An 18,136-nucleotide genomic window follows, 5' to 3' on the forward strand; every position below is an offset into this window, starting at 1 on the left:
CTTTGATGAAGGCGCCCAGTTCTACAGGTTTTATTTTCACCCCACTTGATGAATTGACTTCGACTTCCTTTTGGATTTATTCCTGACCCTTGTTGGATCAGTCCCCCACCCCCCAGGCCTTCAGACTCTTGCCCTTGCTTGGTGCCAAGGACTGAGATTAACACTGAAAGTTCAGCCAACAACTCTATTATTTAATACCACCCTAAATGCCTCCCGGGGTACTCAAACTCAAATTCCTTATTTCCCCTAAATGTGCTTAAAAAATGTAAGCTGCAATGCCTTTGCTCATGTGGTTTCTTCCTGAAAATTCCTACTATTCTTTCAATTCCTATTGCTTTTTAAAGTCTAATTCAACTGTCACCACCATAAAATTATACTAATGACTTAGTAAACTGTTAGGACTATTTTTCCGCTCTGGAAACCTGTGCACATTATGGGGCCCCTCTGTGGTATAAAACTGAACCTCAGGTTATATTTACATTTTTTTCTATAACCACACTAGAGAGGCTCATCAAAGGCTTGTTTTACTTTGTGCTTCCTACTGTGAGCTCTGGACATAATCGGACTGCATACTTGTTATATGGGTTTCCATGTGTACAAGCAAGTAAAATCCAGCACAGAATGTCTTAAATACAAAGCATGATTATGATGCTTAAAAAACGTTTTAGCACTGAAAACATTAACTGTGATTATGTGCCATGTTATCGGAAAAACAAAGATAAAAGACCATACTGTTTTCAAACCTACTGACATCATAGGTATTTTATACACACTGGGTCCAGAACAAAAATCAAGCTAGTATTTACAGACTCTTTTAATTGGCTAGTTGCCAGACAAATAAATAGACAAAAAGGCAAGTGGTTTTCCCATAAATTATCCATGCTTTGAGGTCAGCAAGATGGACATATTTCTCATTGGGAAGCCTTCAGTAAAACAGCGTGTCACAGAGGGGTCAACTACTCTTTCATCACTTAAGAATGCTTGGTGGTGGCCTTAAGATGGAAGCATTGTTTTGGACTGCATCTCAGAGCTTCTTTAGTTTTCCTGGTTTTTGTTGTTCTGCTTTTCCAAACCATCAGGAACTCTAAGTTAAGTTAGCATAAGGCTGAGAAAAGACAATTATTAAATGGATCCAAAATATCTTTGAAAACAATTATGTTTAAAAATTGGTTCCCAGCACCAGAAGATATTAAACATGGGGCAACTCAATCTCTCTGTAAATCTTCCTTATGCAAAATGGAGAAGAATGACGTTGATTTTAACAAAAAAAGAGAGAGAGAGAGAGAGAGAGAGAGAGAGAGAGAGAGATGTTTCACTAACTGGGCATTAAGCCAGTATGGTTTCTAATAATTCCCCATGTCATAAGGACATGGGAATTAACGTGATAGATATGTGTTTTATTCTGTGCCTACTATGTGTCAGGCACTCTCACCACAACTTTGAGCACTCTGCTAGAACATGATAAAATCAGAAGATCTCCAGTTCATAACTGGCAATGAATTAACAGACCTAGTCACCGGTTAGCAACAGCCTGCACATTTCAGAAAGAAGGCCGTTCTGATATTACGTGCCTTCTGATTGGAGAAGACATACTATCTGAAGACACACCTAAGTTTCACCAAATCTCTAGTGTAAAACCAGTTACTGTACAGGAATACCGGCTAGAGCAGAGCATGTGAAATGAAACCATTGGATGTAATCAACAAAATGTGGACTCTGGGAGGCATCATCTATCTTGTCTTTTCAAAAAATATGTTCAAAATGAAAAGTAAAGGTGGCAGGATTTGAATCCTGATGTAAATCATTTTTCTGAAACAGTTACAAATCTGAATTCCATTTGATGATTAGTTAGAATTATTAATATTTTAAATGTATGTTAATGTTACCTTAGTTTTTCAATTTTTTTTTGGTATTGTGAGATTATTACTCAAATATATCTGAATAAAATGGTGTGATACCTGGGATATACTTCAGATTAGAGGGAGGGGGACAGACTAAACTAAAACACGATTGGTTTTGAGGCAAAAATTGCTGAAGTCAGGTACAAGGTATATATGTATTGATTATAATATTCCATTTACTTTTTTGTATGTTTAAACTTTTCAAAAATAGTTTCATATACTGCTTTGCTTAAATGAAATGCAGTTCTATGCTAGTTTAGAGTTAACTTCCCACTATTTCTACTGCAGATGGGCCAACCATAGCACAGGTGAAAATAAAACTCAATAATCTGCGATCACAAAGCAGACAACTGTCTCCACTACCGGAATACTCATCTAACAGTTTGTTCTTTGGTGGAGGATCTAAAGCATGAACAACATGTGTCACTGAGGGGAGAGCTATGAAGGGCTCCAGGCAGCTCTTGCAGGTAGTCTGGGTACAATCTAGTTCAGTGATGGCGAACCCGTTACAGCTTTCAGGGCTAACAAACAGCCCCACTCCTGCGGCACAGCACTGTAAGTGCTGTTCTAGTTCCTGAATAATGAACTGACGATTCACACAAAAGTATCTGTGTTAACCCAGTAATATAAGCAAATTCAAAAGGGTGTCCTGGAAATTTTATACAGACAGACATTCCTGGAAATACTGATTTAGGGAAAAATGAACCCAAGTTTCTGCTATTCTTCATTAAGAAGGTCCGTCAGAGTGTAGCACCAGAATTACTAGTATCTGCAAGTTCAGTTAGAGCAGAATGCTGTATTTTTAATTTAATTTCCTCAATAAAGCTCAGAGTGTTCTTTGCTAACATAATAAACAGAAAATACAGGCTGTGTGACAAGACATATAATTTTGGCTGGTAAAGCAGAATAAAATAAATATTAAATCCTTGGCCTCGTTAAAATAACAACGTGTTTTATACGGTATCTAATGTAGGGATTTATAACTCTGATTACGGTGCGTTAACCTATATCAAGGATGGTTTTGCCCACTTAAAAAAACCTGACCTGACAGAAGTACCCTTATACACACTAAAAGGAGTCATTCATCATTTTAAAAAGATTATATAAATACACGAATATACATATTATCATTAGGACTGTTTTAAAAATTGAGGAGAAAAGGAGCTACACTTGATCAAAACACTAAATTTGAAATTTTCTTTGAAGGAGGAGCACTGGTTGGTGAAAGGGACAGTCATTTGTGGTGGGGAGTGGGACACACACACACAAACAGTGTTGACAGTATCAACAAGGGACAAGGAGTCACGCAGCTTGGCCAAAGCCTCCCTGAAGCCAGTGTGGCGCAGGATTTTAGAAAGGATGAGATTGCCTGTAGCCGAAAAAGCACCTGGCTTTGACAGCGCAGTCACCCAGGCCCCATTCTGGCAGCATGCTGGGTTTTCTGTACATGTACAGCAGATACTGAATCAATAAATGGACGACCTGTAACAGTGACGGCGAAACTTTTAGAGACCGAGGGCCCAAACCAGACCCCCCAAACTCACTTATTCATCTCAAAGTGCCAACGCTGGAATTAAACTTGAATACTGAGGTTTTAGTTTAGCAAACAACAATTCTTATCCAGTGCTTGGCTGCTGGGGTGACTTGGCTCGGGTGTGTACAGGGAGGGCTCTGCCTTTTCACACACATCATCAGAGCCAGAGCTGCTCTCCTCAGCCCCCTGTGGCCACCTCCCTTCTGGTCCAGCTCTCCTCCCCACTTTCCCATATTCCCTACGGGGGGAACGAGCACACCGTCAGTGAGGACGCTTCCTTCCTTTAGCTTCCTCCCCTGAGTCCTCCCATGACTTCCTCTCTGCTGTGCAAAATCAAAGGCAGGCAGGTTCTCTTCAAGGGAAGCCTGAAACTCTAATATACTAGACACAGCGGGGTTCTAGCCATAGACCCAGGAGGTTTCCACTTCAGTTAAATTATATATTTAGATTTCTGTGTAACAAGTTGCGTATTATCAAAACCAGCTAGCCACATGACAATAACAGCCTCAGAATGTTTATTTTTATTGAAGTCTATTTAAATTTATTTATTTATTTTGAGGCAGTGTAGCACTGTGTAGTCGAGGTTGGTCTTGAATTCATTATGTAGCCCAGGCTGGCCTTGAACTCACTATGTAGCCCAGATTACCCTCTAACTCATTGTGATCCTCCTGCCTCAGCCTCCCAAGTGTGGGGATCACAGGCATGTGTTACCATGCCTGGAAGAACTTAATTCTTTATCTTTAGGACATACTTTTTTCAGGAAGAAAAGGAAAATTTCTTTTTAGGTTTGACAAAGTTATTTTTGGTCTGTAGAAATTTGTATAACATTCTATTTGATTCAAAGAAAAGGTCACAAAAAAACTACTGATAATTCTTCAGCTTCTGTAATTAGAATTCTCAAAAGCTGCTCACACAGGAATCAGTGATGCACATCTAGCTCCCAATTTCCTCCTTCAGCAGATATCAAAAACAGCCAGCCTCTAACCATCACATTTTTCAGAAAGAAGGGCTGCCTTCATGTTAATGTCATTTTATGTGCACGAACTCTGGTAGCAGGCAGCAAGTGTCAGTGGGCTCCACCGTGCTTTTCATTCAACTTTTACAATGAAATGCTTGGATTGATTTATTTTACTTTGTGTTTCTCAGTTACCTGGCACTGTTTTTCTCCCTTCTTCTCTTGTTCAAGAAGGTTTACATTTTCTTTAACTTCTTGTTCTGATTCAACCAAGATTACTTTGACAGGGCCAGGGATACAGCTTAGTGGCACAGCACCTGCCTGGCAAGTGCGAGGTCATGAATTCAATCCCCAGTTACAAAAATAAAAAATAAAAAAAGATTATTTTGGCAGAGTCCTTTTCTGGCTCCCCCAGAGTCCACTGCAGTGACTGCAGAATCAGTCACTGGGTAGTTCTAGGCTCTGGTGTCTAGATCTGTTGTTTATAGAATTTTCATTTCAGTAGAGTTTTTTTTAACTACACCCACAAGTACCTGAAGGAGACAGGCGATGCAAAAGCACTGTGTTTGGGGTCAAAGAGAGCTGTATGTTGAGTCTGAGAGCCAGTACTTAAGCTGAGCAGAGCCGGGATGCTCAACCTCTCCTGAGTCTTCATTTCTTTATCTGTCAAAAGGGAACCACGCCATTCTCTTCACTGGATTGCTGAGGATTAGTGAGAAGAGAATCTACTTATAAGTTTGAACACTGCCTGGCCCAAAGCAAGTCCACAGTAAATGTTACCTGACCCCTTCAATGGGTGAGCTGAGTCTGTGAAATGCGTCCTTACTGCCGTAAACTCATGTATTATACACCATGCTGTGTATCTACTTGATGATTACATAGGACCCATTGTAAATGCTATGCTATTGGGATATTTATAGATTATATCTAAGGTGAATTTGTTTTTTTTTTGGGGGGGGGTCTTTTTTCCTTTTTATCAGTACCGGGAATCGAACTCATGACTGCCTGCTTGCAAGACAGGCACTTATGCCACTGAGCTAAATCCCCAGCCTGGTGAATCTGTTTTTCTACCAAGAACTCAGATAGTTAGTTTTGCAATGTTGAGAATTACTTATTTGGTTCACACTGAAGTATCTCGTCGTTAGTAGAAACTCAGGCATGAACAATAACATAGAAGAGTACTTTAATTTTTGTAGCTACCCTACTACCACCTCACACAGACCAGCTTGTCCCTTTAGTAGATCACTACCAGTAGGAGACTCCTCCTCCCCACCCACGTGAATCACAGCTGATCTGCAGCAACCAGCAAAAGCTCGGACAAATGTTACCTACTTTCCACACTGATGACAGCTGTGGTATATGGATAACCTTGAACGAGGATTGCCAGGCACCACCTAAATAAATGAGGGGATTGGGAAGCTGACACAGTTGCAGTTTATTAATTTGTTAGCCATTAAAAGACACTGGCCAAGTGAGCAACACAAATCTACTTTGAGTAACACTTCACAAATTAATAGCATGAGTCGAATTTGGCTCTCTTTCAGGACAAATCCTGTGTAGGATTTATTGCCCAAACCAGTTTTTATTACATTTATTAAGTAAGATCCACCGTTCCAACAAAGTGCTTTTGCTGACTCCCAGGATTCATCAGAAGACTGACACTAAGAGAACCGCTGAACAGGAACTGCGCGCAGGGTGCAGTACGGTGGGCAAACAAATCTCACATAGACCAGGTTGGAGGAGTAAACGTTAAACATGAATCAAGTCATTATACTATTATGTAGAGATATCAATGGCTATAAACTAGACTTGGATAAGGTGTTACTGCAATTAAGTTTCACAGAAACATTTTTTAGCAGAAACATACATCTCAACTCCACTATCTTAAATCTCTTCTTAGAAATCCCTGTCAATGGGATTAAGCCCCATGGACATATTCCCAGCCACTAGACATAACTGTAAAGTTTTCTGTACTCTGTTACTCATTTCCCTACTCTTTTCAATAGTCCCAAATTGCTTCTGCCTTCATTTTTAGCTCTTTTTTTTGAAGTATATATGTGCTCAGTTAACTTTATTTTTTTTTTTACTTTTTAGCTAGATAATATATATGTATCAAAATGGCTAAAATAAAAACTATTGACTATAGCAAATGTTGGTGAGAATGAGGAAAATATGGACCACTCAGGCACTAACTGATGGAAATATAAAATGGTGTAGTCATGGTAGAGCAGTTTCTTAGAAAAACAAACACATATTTATCACATAATGTAATAATTTTAATCAGCCATTTATCACAGAGAAATGAAAAATTATGTTCAGGGGAAAAGTCAGCATATCAATTTTCACAGCACCTTTGTTCAAGGCACTAAAAAGTTAAAAACAAAGTCCACATAGTTTTTAGCAGGTGACATTAAACTGTGGTATATTCACAGCATGAAACGTCCCTCTGCCATGAAAGGAGCCCACTCACATTACAAGTTGTAAAGTGACCAGATCTCAAGTACATTACACTGAATTTTAAAAAGTTGACTTCACTGGTCACACAAAAATGATTCCATTTATGTATCATTTTTGAAATGCCAAATTGTAGAGATGAAAACAGATTCATGCTGTACAAAACCAGGTGGGGGGGGGAGTGCTGTGACAGAGGGAGGTGGCTGTGGCCATAAAAGGTCAGCCTGAGGGGTCCCTGAGAGGGACCTGCCCTGCACCCGACTGTGGTGGTGCTGGATACATAAATCTACACAAGCATGTGACTGCACAGATTCCTCCCTCCAGCGCACACACAGGTGCATGTAAGGTTGAGAAATTGGTTGAGTGTATCAAAGTCAGTTTTCTGATTGCTATATGACACTAAGTCCTGTAAGATGTCACCACAGGGCAAACTGGGTGAACCATATAGAGATCTCTATGATGGCTTCCAGCTGCAAGTGACTCTATGATTATATGCAAGTAAAAAGTAAAGAAAGAGACATAGGGAAGCATTTGAAAAGTCTGCAAATATCATAATGTCTTTATTTCTGTGCTTACTAAGAAAATTTGCCTTGGCTAAGTATGTTCAAAATCATTGCTTAACTCTTAGACTAGCAAGGGGAATGGACTGGTTTACAGTTTCCCAGGAACTTTTAGGAACCCTTCCAGCTCAAATAATCTTTGATTATGAGTTGGTTTTATTTATTTGCTCATCAATCAAAAATTTGTTTTATCCTTACATGTCATGGTATTAAAATAATATTTTCTCACAATGTAAAATTATAGAACAAATCTAATATTCCATGAAATTGTAGTGTTTGTAAAACCTACTTGGAAAGGTAGTGAATTCATTTACTTTGTCTTTTGTAAGTAATCTTAGAGGTGAGGAGTCAATAATATCCCTGAACTCTCTTTACGTTTTGGTTGAAGTCTCAAAACAAAATCCAGTTCTTTATTGATGAGAGGAAACGGGTTGAATTTAAGCATCAACACCACTAGGAGATGTACGTCTCTTTTCTATTAAACAAGAAAAAAATTTCCTCCCCAATGATAGCTGAGATGACAACCAATATCAAAAAATGACTAAATTAAGTGCAAAAAATGAAATACTAAACAAAAGTACAGCTGAAGGGTAAGCATTAGTCATAATACTAAGTGAAGTTTCTTAAAACAACCCATCTTGTAAGTCATGTTCATAGTCAATAGGAAGTTGGTCTATAAACTGGAAATTTACCATATAATTATAAATATCCTACTCTACATTAAAAACCCTAGCATTAAGTCGATTTCATTAAATTTTGAAAGTCTATTAATATTTATGGCTACAATGATTTGAGAGAAAAAAGAAAATTGGTTCCACACTATTTAAAAATTAATAACTTTGCTGCTCAACCAAAATGATAATAAATGTAAAACAAGTTATTTAGGTTATTAATTATCAAGTCTGTCTCTGATATGCCTCCCACTTGAAAGATTAAGAAATAGAAACACAAGTTTTCACTAATATATCTCTGTCATTTCCCCAGTTATCAAAACATATTATGGGATGCAATAATTTATCAAATTAATTAAATAATACAGAACTCTGTAGATTTGTCATAGATAAGTTATATCAGAGAAGAAATAATTACAGTAAATTAAAAATGAATACAAAAATAGTTCCTAATTTTTCTTCTAAAATTAATATATAAATTTTCAATTCAAAATTTTTAATCAGAAACTTATTATATGTGCTGAATTAGATGCTGTGATTGCAGGGAGGGAGGAGAAATGTGCTTTGACCTGAAATATTTGCAGTCTAGCTAGAAAGGTAACTTATACCCAATGGCAACAGGAGTCAATACTGAATAAAAATCCAAAGACCATTTATAACATTGCTTCAGTGGGAAATACTGAAGTATTAATATACTTCTGCTAAACAAATGACTCAGGATGAGGACTGCCAGTACAGTTTTTCAAATTATCTGATTTGAAATGGGGATCATCTGCTGTATTAAATTCTCAATCCCACATTTGGCAGACATTGCTGTAAAAGTGCATACTTCCTCCAAAATAGGCAGAAGTTAAAAAAACCAAAACAAAACCAAGCTATATATAGAGTCACCCAAGACAGATTTCTTGGAGGTATACCCAGACCTGTCTTGATCCTGTTTGTTATTTCATTGTTTAAATACATATTTCAAAACCATTTACTAAGTACCTACTAAGCTCAAAGTATGTAGATACGAAGATTAAGGCTTGATCCTCAGATTTAAGGATCTGTTTATGAAAAAATAACACACTATATTAAGTTTCATGGAGCAGGTAAGGTTATGACACAGGTAAAACCATGGCATCATAGTCTTGGAGGAAGACATGCTCACTGGTCCTGAGCTGAGTAGGTGAGGGCAGGTGGATGAGAAGGAACAGTGGTCAGGTAAAGTGAGGCATGAAAAAAAAGACCAGAACCTTCAGAGAAGATAGCCAGTAGATCAGAATATATGGAGACGGTAGGCGCTCTGGAGGAGGAAGGGAGCAGGGAAGAGGAAGAGGAAGAGGAAGAGGAAGAGGAAGAGGAATCCAGTGATGGCTGCAGGGACCACACCAGGAAAGATCTCTTCTTCTCCTCTTTCTCATCTCTCCTCCTCTGCCCTCCTCTCCATCTCCTTTCCTTTCTTTGGACTGAATCCAGGGGCCTTTGCACTGAGCTATATCCGCAGTCTTTTTTTATGCTTTATTGTAACACAGGGTCTTGCTAAGTTGCTAATTGCCCAACCTAGGCCTGAACTTTAAATCCTCCTCCTTGGCCTCTAAAGTGCTGGGATTACAGATATGCATCACCATGCCTGACTAGGAAGCATTTCAGTGTTCCAAGCTAGGAAGCCCGGCTTGGCCCAAAGGTAATGAAGAACCTTCTGTCTGGCTTCTGACCAGAGGGCTGCTCTGGCAACAGTGATAAGGGTGAACGGCATTGTGATGATAACGAACACTAACTAATGAAGAGGCTATGCAGCACTCCGGGACATGACCAGGGTGGCAAATAGTGAGAGGGGACAGATGCATGAGTTACATAGGAGACAGACTAAATAGAGCCTGGCAATTAACCACATGTGGAAGAAGAGGGAGAGGCAGAGGAAAGGGTAGCTTTAGGGCGCTGATCTGAGCAACTGCTGTACAATAACCATGTACCCTAGGTAAGGGAAGACAAGAAGAGGTACAGGCATGGGGAAGATGACAGAGCATCAAGGAAGACATTTTCAAATAGGGCTTGCATCTACCTTGTTTGTGATGTGCGAACATAGAGGTCAGTTTAAATAAATCCTACTTCCTGTTTGTGAGAGGAAGTGACCTACATCTGAGGTCCTTGAGGTACTCATTGCTGTTCCCACTCTTAACCTTGGACCAAGTTCCCCTATGGATGGATATGCACAGCCATCACAGCAGGCAGACAGAGGTCGAGCCCAACACAGGAAATGCTTCAAGAAAGGGGACCAGTGATTTACACATAATTTCCCCCATGCAGAGCCAATAGGGAACAGCAATGTGGGAGTGAGGGAAGAACCCAGGATGTGGATCCTTGTGTTTGGAGAGAACGCTTCATTTAGACCTTTTTGGAGAATCAGGCTCAGCAAGATGAAAGGAAAAAGCAAGATCGGTTTTCTAAAATAGTTCCAAGTGACCAATGAGCCAAGGAGGAGTTGGCCAGGGATGAAGCACCACAAGAGGTAGGCTTATATTCAGAAGCTGACGAGTGGGCATGGGAGGGCAGGCAAAGGGACCTGGGAGTTGCCACAGGGATTCTGGGAAAGGATGGCCTTTGTCTAGAGGGCTCACTATGATTGCAGCTGCTCAGGTTTTCCAATGCAGAATCCAGAAACAGCAGCTCTGATTGGGAAGCAGGGAAGCAGGGAATCAGGGAAGGAGGGAACATGAGCTGGCTCAATGAATTATGCAGAGATCTTCAGGATAACAGGTGGAGAAAATGGGCATTCTGAAGCCTGAGCTGTCAAGCGAGGAAGTGAATGAAGAGATGGAGAGAGGAGGAAGGAAGCAAGAGGGGGTCCATAAGAAGTTGGGTGGCTTATCATATCCGTCTATGGGATGGCAGAAAAATAGGGCTCCAAATGTCTGAAATACTTGCAGGCCTTAAGAGGACACTGACATGATCAGAAAGGATCTTGTGACATTATTTGGCTACTCTTATTTCCTACCTCAAATATCTTCCTTTACTATTAAGTGCTGCAACATCAGACAACTAAAGATCCTGTAATACGTCATGACCAAGAAATACTGTTTGACTTCTTAGAAAAGTATGCTTCAACTGCTTTGCCTACCTGGATAACTCTCCTCTTTCAAAATCAACTTAAGATGTAACCTCCTCTAATCCTCACAATACCATGGTAATAGACTGCAACTGATTGAATATGGAGGTCACTCATCTCATGCTCAGAACACAGTCTTCTTGACACATGTGTGAGTGAATGGATGGATGGATGCTAACGTGGGGCTGGTCCCCAGATACTGGAGTCTGGCTGAGGTGTGGACATAGTAATTCATTTCTCTGACTGGTTTGTTTCTGGAGCCTTAGCAGTGGTTCACTTAGGGGAATTTTAACAGTGGAGATTTCCAGTAGTTTGGTGCTGCACCAGCACTAGAGTAACCTCCCAGCCTCCCTGGATTTCTACAGCCCACAAGCTACACCAAAGCTCAGCTCTGCAAAACAAGGGAGATAAAAACTGAGAGCTGTTTCTGGCAGTGCCAACCACACATCCTCTTCCACCCACCCATGGAGCTGGCCTCTCAGAGTAGGACCTGAGGACAAGTCTTAGACTGGTAGGAAGGACCTACAGAGGGACAAAGGAGTTGGGAAGATGCAGGAACCATGTGTTAGATGGGCATTTTCTGGAAGGATAATCCATACTACTCATCAGATTTGTGCAGGATTATCTGTAAGAGACATTAATCCAGTATTGTGTGTTATTCGACACAGCTCTGTCTCAGAACCAGCTGCTGACTCTTGATCCCAAAAGATGTGATTATCAGCAAGGGAGACCAGGGACAGAAATCCGGGTCCACACAGCTCAGTACTTACAGGTTCACATATCAGTGGGGGCGGGGGGGGGGGCCTTTATGAAGGTAGAATTCTTTGTGCAATTTAAGGATGTTTTGATCCACGTATTGTACAGTATCAAATGCAGTGAGTGAGAAGAGTTTGCCTTGGGATGCCTGTACACTGTTCCTTAGAAAAACAAATCTGACCAAAAAAAAAAAAAAAAAAAAAAAAACCAAAAAAAACCCAATCAGGTCCCCAGGGTCTCATTCCAGAGAAGTTCTATTTGACCCTGTTCTCTAAGTATTGGGCTCAGGAAACATTAATAAAGCGGCAAATCCTGCACAATGGCTCTTACAGCTGACCCTTTTCTGGCATAGAAGCATGTGGTAATAGAGACTGCAGAAAAAGACTTTCAGCATTAAAGAGTAAAGAATGCACACACATGCACATGCACATGCACATATACATACACATACACACACACACAGAGACACACACACACTCAGAGAGAGAGAGAGAGAGAGAGAGAGAGAGAGAGAGAGAGAGAATGAATCTAAAATCTGAGTGGCTTTGACCGAACTCCGGGGAATTAAGACCGAACTCCAGCCAGACTCCACTTTTTACCCACATCCTGCTAGGATATAAAAAACACAGGAAAAAGGCTTTTACCAAAATGTATGTGTTTTGCTCTTTTAAAAAGAAAATCGTAAATCACCCAGATATCTGAATAGCTCTGCTGGGTAGTTTTTTGTTTACTTGGTTCCTACTGTTCCTCCATGACTTCTGAAAAAATAATTAAAAAACAAATCTTTGGAGTGAATCCTTAAATCTCAGTGTTTAGAGCACATGCTTTAAACAGGTATGGGCTCTGCCACAGGCTTGCTAAGTAATGCTGCACAAGTTTCTTAACTGCTTTTAAGAACCTAATTCTTCAACAGTTAAAGTAGGAGCATGCAGAGTACTGACCTCAAAGGGTGGCTGGGAAATGAAAGGATGCAGGAGAAAGACTTGCCTAGCACACTGTAAACGTTCAATAAATTGTAGCTAGAGGATGGTGGCTGTGGAATAACTACTCTATATGAAGAAAACACGTTTGGTTGTTAGCATACTTGCTCTCACAGGTGGAAAAGAGAAACCCAGGAACTGCAGGACTGTGGTTCTCAATGGGGATCCCCCTCTTTGCACATGGGTCAGGGTGAGTAGACAGCCGCCTTTCTTTTATGTTACCTTTGGTCTGGCAGAGAAGTGATCCCACCTCCCAGCAATGACTTGGGTCATCTGTCCAGGCCCATGGGAAGGCCACAGCCTGGACATACTTCAATTTCTGAGTACCAGGGCTGGTGGGTCTCACTCCTCTTCCAGAAAGCCTTGGCTAGACATAGGCCTATACCCTGTACCATAACTGAATGGCCTGGACATCCTCCAAAGTTTATCTATGCCAGAAAATGGTATTTCTTGTTTTCTTTTTCTTTTATGGTACTAAGAATTGAACTCATAACCTGTTCTTGCCAGGCAGGCACTGTGCTGCTGAGCTATATCTCCCTACCCCCCACTTTTAGTGTAGAATTTGTCTAGTATCTATCTGTATGTCTGTCTTTCTGTCTATCTTTTTGGTACTGGTAATCAAACTCAGGACCTTGCATTTTCCAGGCAGACACTTATGTCACTGAGCTACATCCCCAGTCCTGAAAATGACATTTCTGAGTGCTTTTAAATTAAGAGAATTATCTTCCTTCAGAAGCTACTGAGGCTGAATTTTTATCATTATCCAAAAGTAGTTTTATCTATTTTCACAAGCTCAAAAAAATGTTTTGGCTTTATTTAAACACACACACACACACACACACACACACACACACACACACACACACACACAAAAGCATTAGCAGCCAGGGGAGTTCCTCTTTACTGCTGATGACCACTCTCAGTTTGCATGGAATGGCTTTTGCTCTAACTGGCAACCTCCTTCCTGATTGCTTCTATTTCAGACCAGACAAAACAATTTCAACAAATGTTCTATGCATATCATGGTTATGCATTCATATTAGATCTCTGGGGAGCCACTTATTAATCCCACTAAGGACATTTTCTCCTAACTTGTCTCCTCAATTGGAATCTTACTTTGTCTAAGATTTGTATACGGCTTTTCTTGTCAGTTTCTGCATTAAACTAAATTTTATTTTCTTCTAGTGAAACTATCTTCCCTACATGGAGGAAGAAAAGAAAACAGATTTCTGATTTAATTTTATTAAAGAAAGCTGATTGTATGAAAACCATCAGAGAGGTAAGTTAGGAGGCTCTAGATACCATTTCCTTCAGTATCTGGGAAGCATGGATATTGGGGAAGGTGGGATTGGGCAAGATGGGATTCTACATGTTCAAACTAAACACATATAAAGCCTGGCATGGTGGTACATGCTGTAGTCCCAGCACTCAGGATGCTGAGGCAGGAGGATTGTAGCAAATTAGAGACAGGCCTGGGCTACAAAGTGAGCTCAAGGCCAGCCTGAACTGCAGAGCAAGACTGTCTCCAAACAAACAAACAGACAAACAAAAAACCCAAACCATATCTAACTTCTACTCTTTTGATAAGTGGTAGCCAAAGGTTACATAATCGTGGATGACTTTCCAAAGGAAATGACAGCAAGGACACTTCCTTACCCGGCAGTCTCTCTGGAGTGTTTTCATGAGCGCATTGTACGTTTCTGTATCAAAATACAACCCTTCATGCATGTCTTGGAGGAAATCTAAGTCTTTAAACGTGGGGTTGGACTTTTCCCTCTCCTTCCGGGATGCTCTCCGCTTATAGGTGGAGCCTTTCAAGTCGTAGGTGAAGTGCATTCGCATGGAGCGCGGCAAGACGTTGTTCATCACCACAATCCTGATGTTGATGCCCCCCGACTGCATGCAATACAGGCCATAAAACTTGGGCAAAAGAGTCCTGGGATTCTGGTTCAAATTCTAGAAACGGGGGAAAAAAAAAAACCAAGAAAGGCAGAAAGAAAAGGAAAGGAAAAAGAAATTTATAATTTCTTACTTTACAAAATAATGCCCCATTAAGATATATTTGCATGCAAAAATGATACTAACATGGGATTTAATTATCTCTATTAATGTCCATTGCTAAAATTATGCTGTTTCTAACTTATTCCTTAAGTCTGTTTATTGGAATAGCAACTCTACCATTTTAAACTCAGTAGTAAAAGTGGCTGAGTTAAATATGGGTCAAATGTCTCAAATTAGCTCCAACTAAATCTTGCAAAGTATTAGTGGGTGCCATGAGGGACTGTCCACCAAGGAGGTGAAAAAGAAAAGGATTGATTGTTGGGGTAAAAGGGATAAACATTTAAAATTTTAATAGAGCTGGCAAAACTCTCTTCCTAAATGGAAGGCCAAATTATAATCACAATTAATATTAGACAAAGTCTACCACTCCCATCAGTTCTGAAAATCATCAAAGTGTAACATATTTATACGCGAGATTTGTGATGATTAGCAACTTGTTTAAAAACTGCGTATCACTGGTTCTTATAGAAATTTAGCATTTTTGATATATTTTCAGTCACCTCAGTGATAATTTTGTGTTATTATCTTTTGCTCACTTTTCTATGAATCTTTATCACTACTGGAGTCCTTGATATACTCTGAATTTCTGTAATTTTCCTCTTCTGTATGGACTAAATGTTTTTTTAACTGTTATTTTATTATTAAAAAAGGTAAGATTCTTTACCTATTTTTGCTATACCTTAAAGATAGATAAGAAATTAAGATAATTTACTAAAGGGTATAAAATGAAGGCTCCCTGGTGATCCTGATTTTTCTTCCAAATCCCAACAGTATAGGAAATTACTACTTTCACTATCTTTAAACCACCCAGAATATTCTATGTACTTATATTTACTTCGCGTGTGTCACTTTTGCTATAGAAACATTTTTTTCATTTGATGCATCAGTTTCTTTTGCTTTTCTAGCTTTTTGTTGAGCCAAGATTTTTAGATCTAAAGGTGACAAATTTGTATTTATTTCCAAATTTTTAGTAGTTTAGATCATTATAATTGGCCTGGCTTCAAACAAAATGAATTTTGAGTGTGTGTAAAAGATCTGACATGGAAAATATACACTTTTATCCAAGTGGATAGCTGTTTATTCAATAGTCTGAACTTTCCCAGTTGAATTTAAGTTAATTCAGTAAGTGGTAAAATGTATAATGGTCTATTTCTGGACACCTCATTTGAATCCATTGGTCCATTTGTCTAGAACTGTAGTAACATTAGATCTTTAACATCAGTCACAGTCTGATGGATTTTTGGTACATTCTGTGACAGGTCCACTGCTTTCCTCTTTTTCAAAAGTATCTTGTCCATTTTTGTACTCTTTTCATTCCATCTGTAAAATGTTCCTTAAAGCAATACTTGTATAATTTCTCTTTCAAATGAATCAATCGTGTCAAATTCTGGGAAAAATCCTACTGGAATTTTTGATTGGAATTAGATTAGATTTACAAGTTCATTGTGGGGTAAACAGAAATGTTTACTTGATTGAGGTCAGGAACTATATACATATCTTCATTATTTTGTAACTTTTTATGTCCTTAAATAAAATTTTGAGGTTTTGCATAGTTTTTTCATCTTGTATATATGTTTTTACAGCTCTAATATTTTAGAGCTTTTCTTGTTATTAGAAACATTCTCTCTAAACTGATCATTCCCCTGTAAAATCTCCAGCTCCATAGCATTTATATAATGGAATACAATGGATCTGTGCATAGATTTATCTTCTATCATACAAATCTGCTGAACTTATTAGCTCTAGGCTTTCCTGGTTTAAGCTGAAGCTGCTCATTTAAAATTGTGTCCTACATAGAAAACAGTACTTATTTCCATAACTGCTCAAAAAGTCATTCCCAAAATTTCTAGTGAATATTTGAGGAAAGACCAGTCAGGGAGGGCACTTTTATCTTTTCTTTGCATTCTAGGGAATGGCTCATGTTTTTCCCGAAGAGTTTTTATGTGAAACCTTAGAGATTGATAAATGTATGACATGTATATTCATTAATTTGCTTATTATTTAAAAAATTTTGCTGCCCATTTAAAGAATTTTAATTAAAAGGTGGAGTTGAATTTTAAGGGTCTAGGTTTCTCCTGAATTTGTGTTTGGTTAATTATGGCAAATTATGCCAAAATTTTTTCCTAATGGGATGAATTATACTGCTCATTATACAAGCTTTCACGATTGGGATGAAACCATTTGTTCAGCTACATTTTAAATTTTTATTGAATTTTAATTAAGTTGCAATAGCTATGTATAGTTAATGGCTACTATATTAAGTGATACATTTCCAAAATAAAGGAATATTATATCAAAGCTTCCGATTAACTCATTTAGTAGGTTACTAAAGGGTGTGGTCAGCTTAAATCATTTTAAAATATGTATATGCATAAAATACCTAAAATAGCGGTAATACCTACCTTTAATAAAGAAATTATAGTTGGATGTAGTATTTTCTATTTTCCATTTTTAAAAAATCTGCCTGCTGTCTACTAAGATTTTTATTTAGATTTTTGATTTCTAGATTTCAAATGACATTAAGTCACAGTATTTAATGTTGTTTCCAGGAGATTTTGGAATTAAATCATATTGTTACATACAAATAAGCTATGCAGCATCTCATTGATTTTGGTTTTTATTTTGATTGTCTGATTGAGACAGCGTCTCACTCTGTGGCCCAAGCTGGCCTTGAGCTCTCTAGTTGCCCTGAATTTATAAACCTCCTGCCTCAGCCTCCTGAGTGCTGGGATTATAGGCAGCACTACTACACTGGTTTCATTGATTTTGTTTGGAAGTGGAGATGACAGTTATCACCTCTCGGAGCAAGTGAATGGCAGAAGTAGGGCTTTTGAAATCCAAATGTCTTCAGGTAGCCATTTCAATCACAGAAAATTAGCATTTGCCATGAAAGTACAATAAAACTGGAGGTCTGAAAATGGTAAAGATACTTAGGAAAAGAGTTCATTCTTTTGAAAATTTAGACCAAATAATCTAATAATTGCATCCAGGTTAAGTTCTTATTTCCCTATATCTAAAACATTACAAAAAATTTTTCACGTTGCCAGGTTTAAGCTACAGAACCCTAAGTTCTGAGGGACAGTAGCTAACACAGAGCAGGTGCTGTGTATACTGCAAGGGTTAAAAACAGCCGCTGCTTATGCAGTCTTGGCTGTGTGCGTGACCTTGTCTTGTCA

The 18,136-nt window shown here is 38.9% G+C and overlaps 1 protein-coding gene across 4 annotated transcripts in view; it reads right to left on the reverse strand.

Moving 5' to 3' along the window:
* Pip5k1b (phosphatidylinositol-4-phosphate 5-kinase type 1 beta) overlaps positions 1-18,136 on the reverse strand; it is a 290,156-nt gene that overhangs the window by 91,898 nt on the left and 180,122 nt on the right. For all 4 annotated transcript variants that reach the window (XM_063250202.1, XM_063250210.1, XM_063250195.1 and 1 more), the window contains one exon: positions 14,556-14,855. In XM_063250202.1, the coding sequence (XP_063106272.1) occupies positions 14,556-14,855 (300 nt within the window). The remainder of the gene's footprint in view (positions 1-14,555; positions 14,856-18,136) is intronic.

Source organism: Cavia porcellus, unplaced genomic scaffold (assembly GCF_034190915.1).
Source record: "Cavia porcellus strain 051 isolate PalLab524CR breed Dunkin Hartley unplaced genomic scaffold, mCavPor4.1 scaffold_1, whole genome shotgun sequence".
Classification (NCBI taxonomy): Eukaryota; Metazoa; Chordata; class Mammalia; order Rodentia; family Caviidae; genus Cavia; species Cavia porcellus.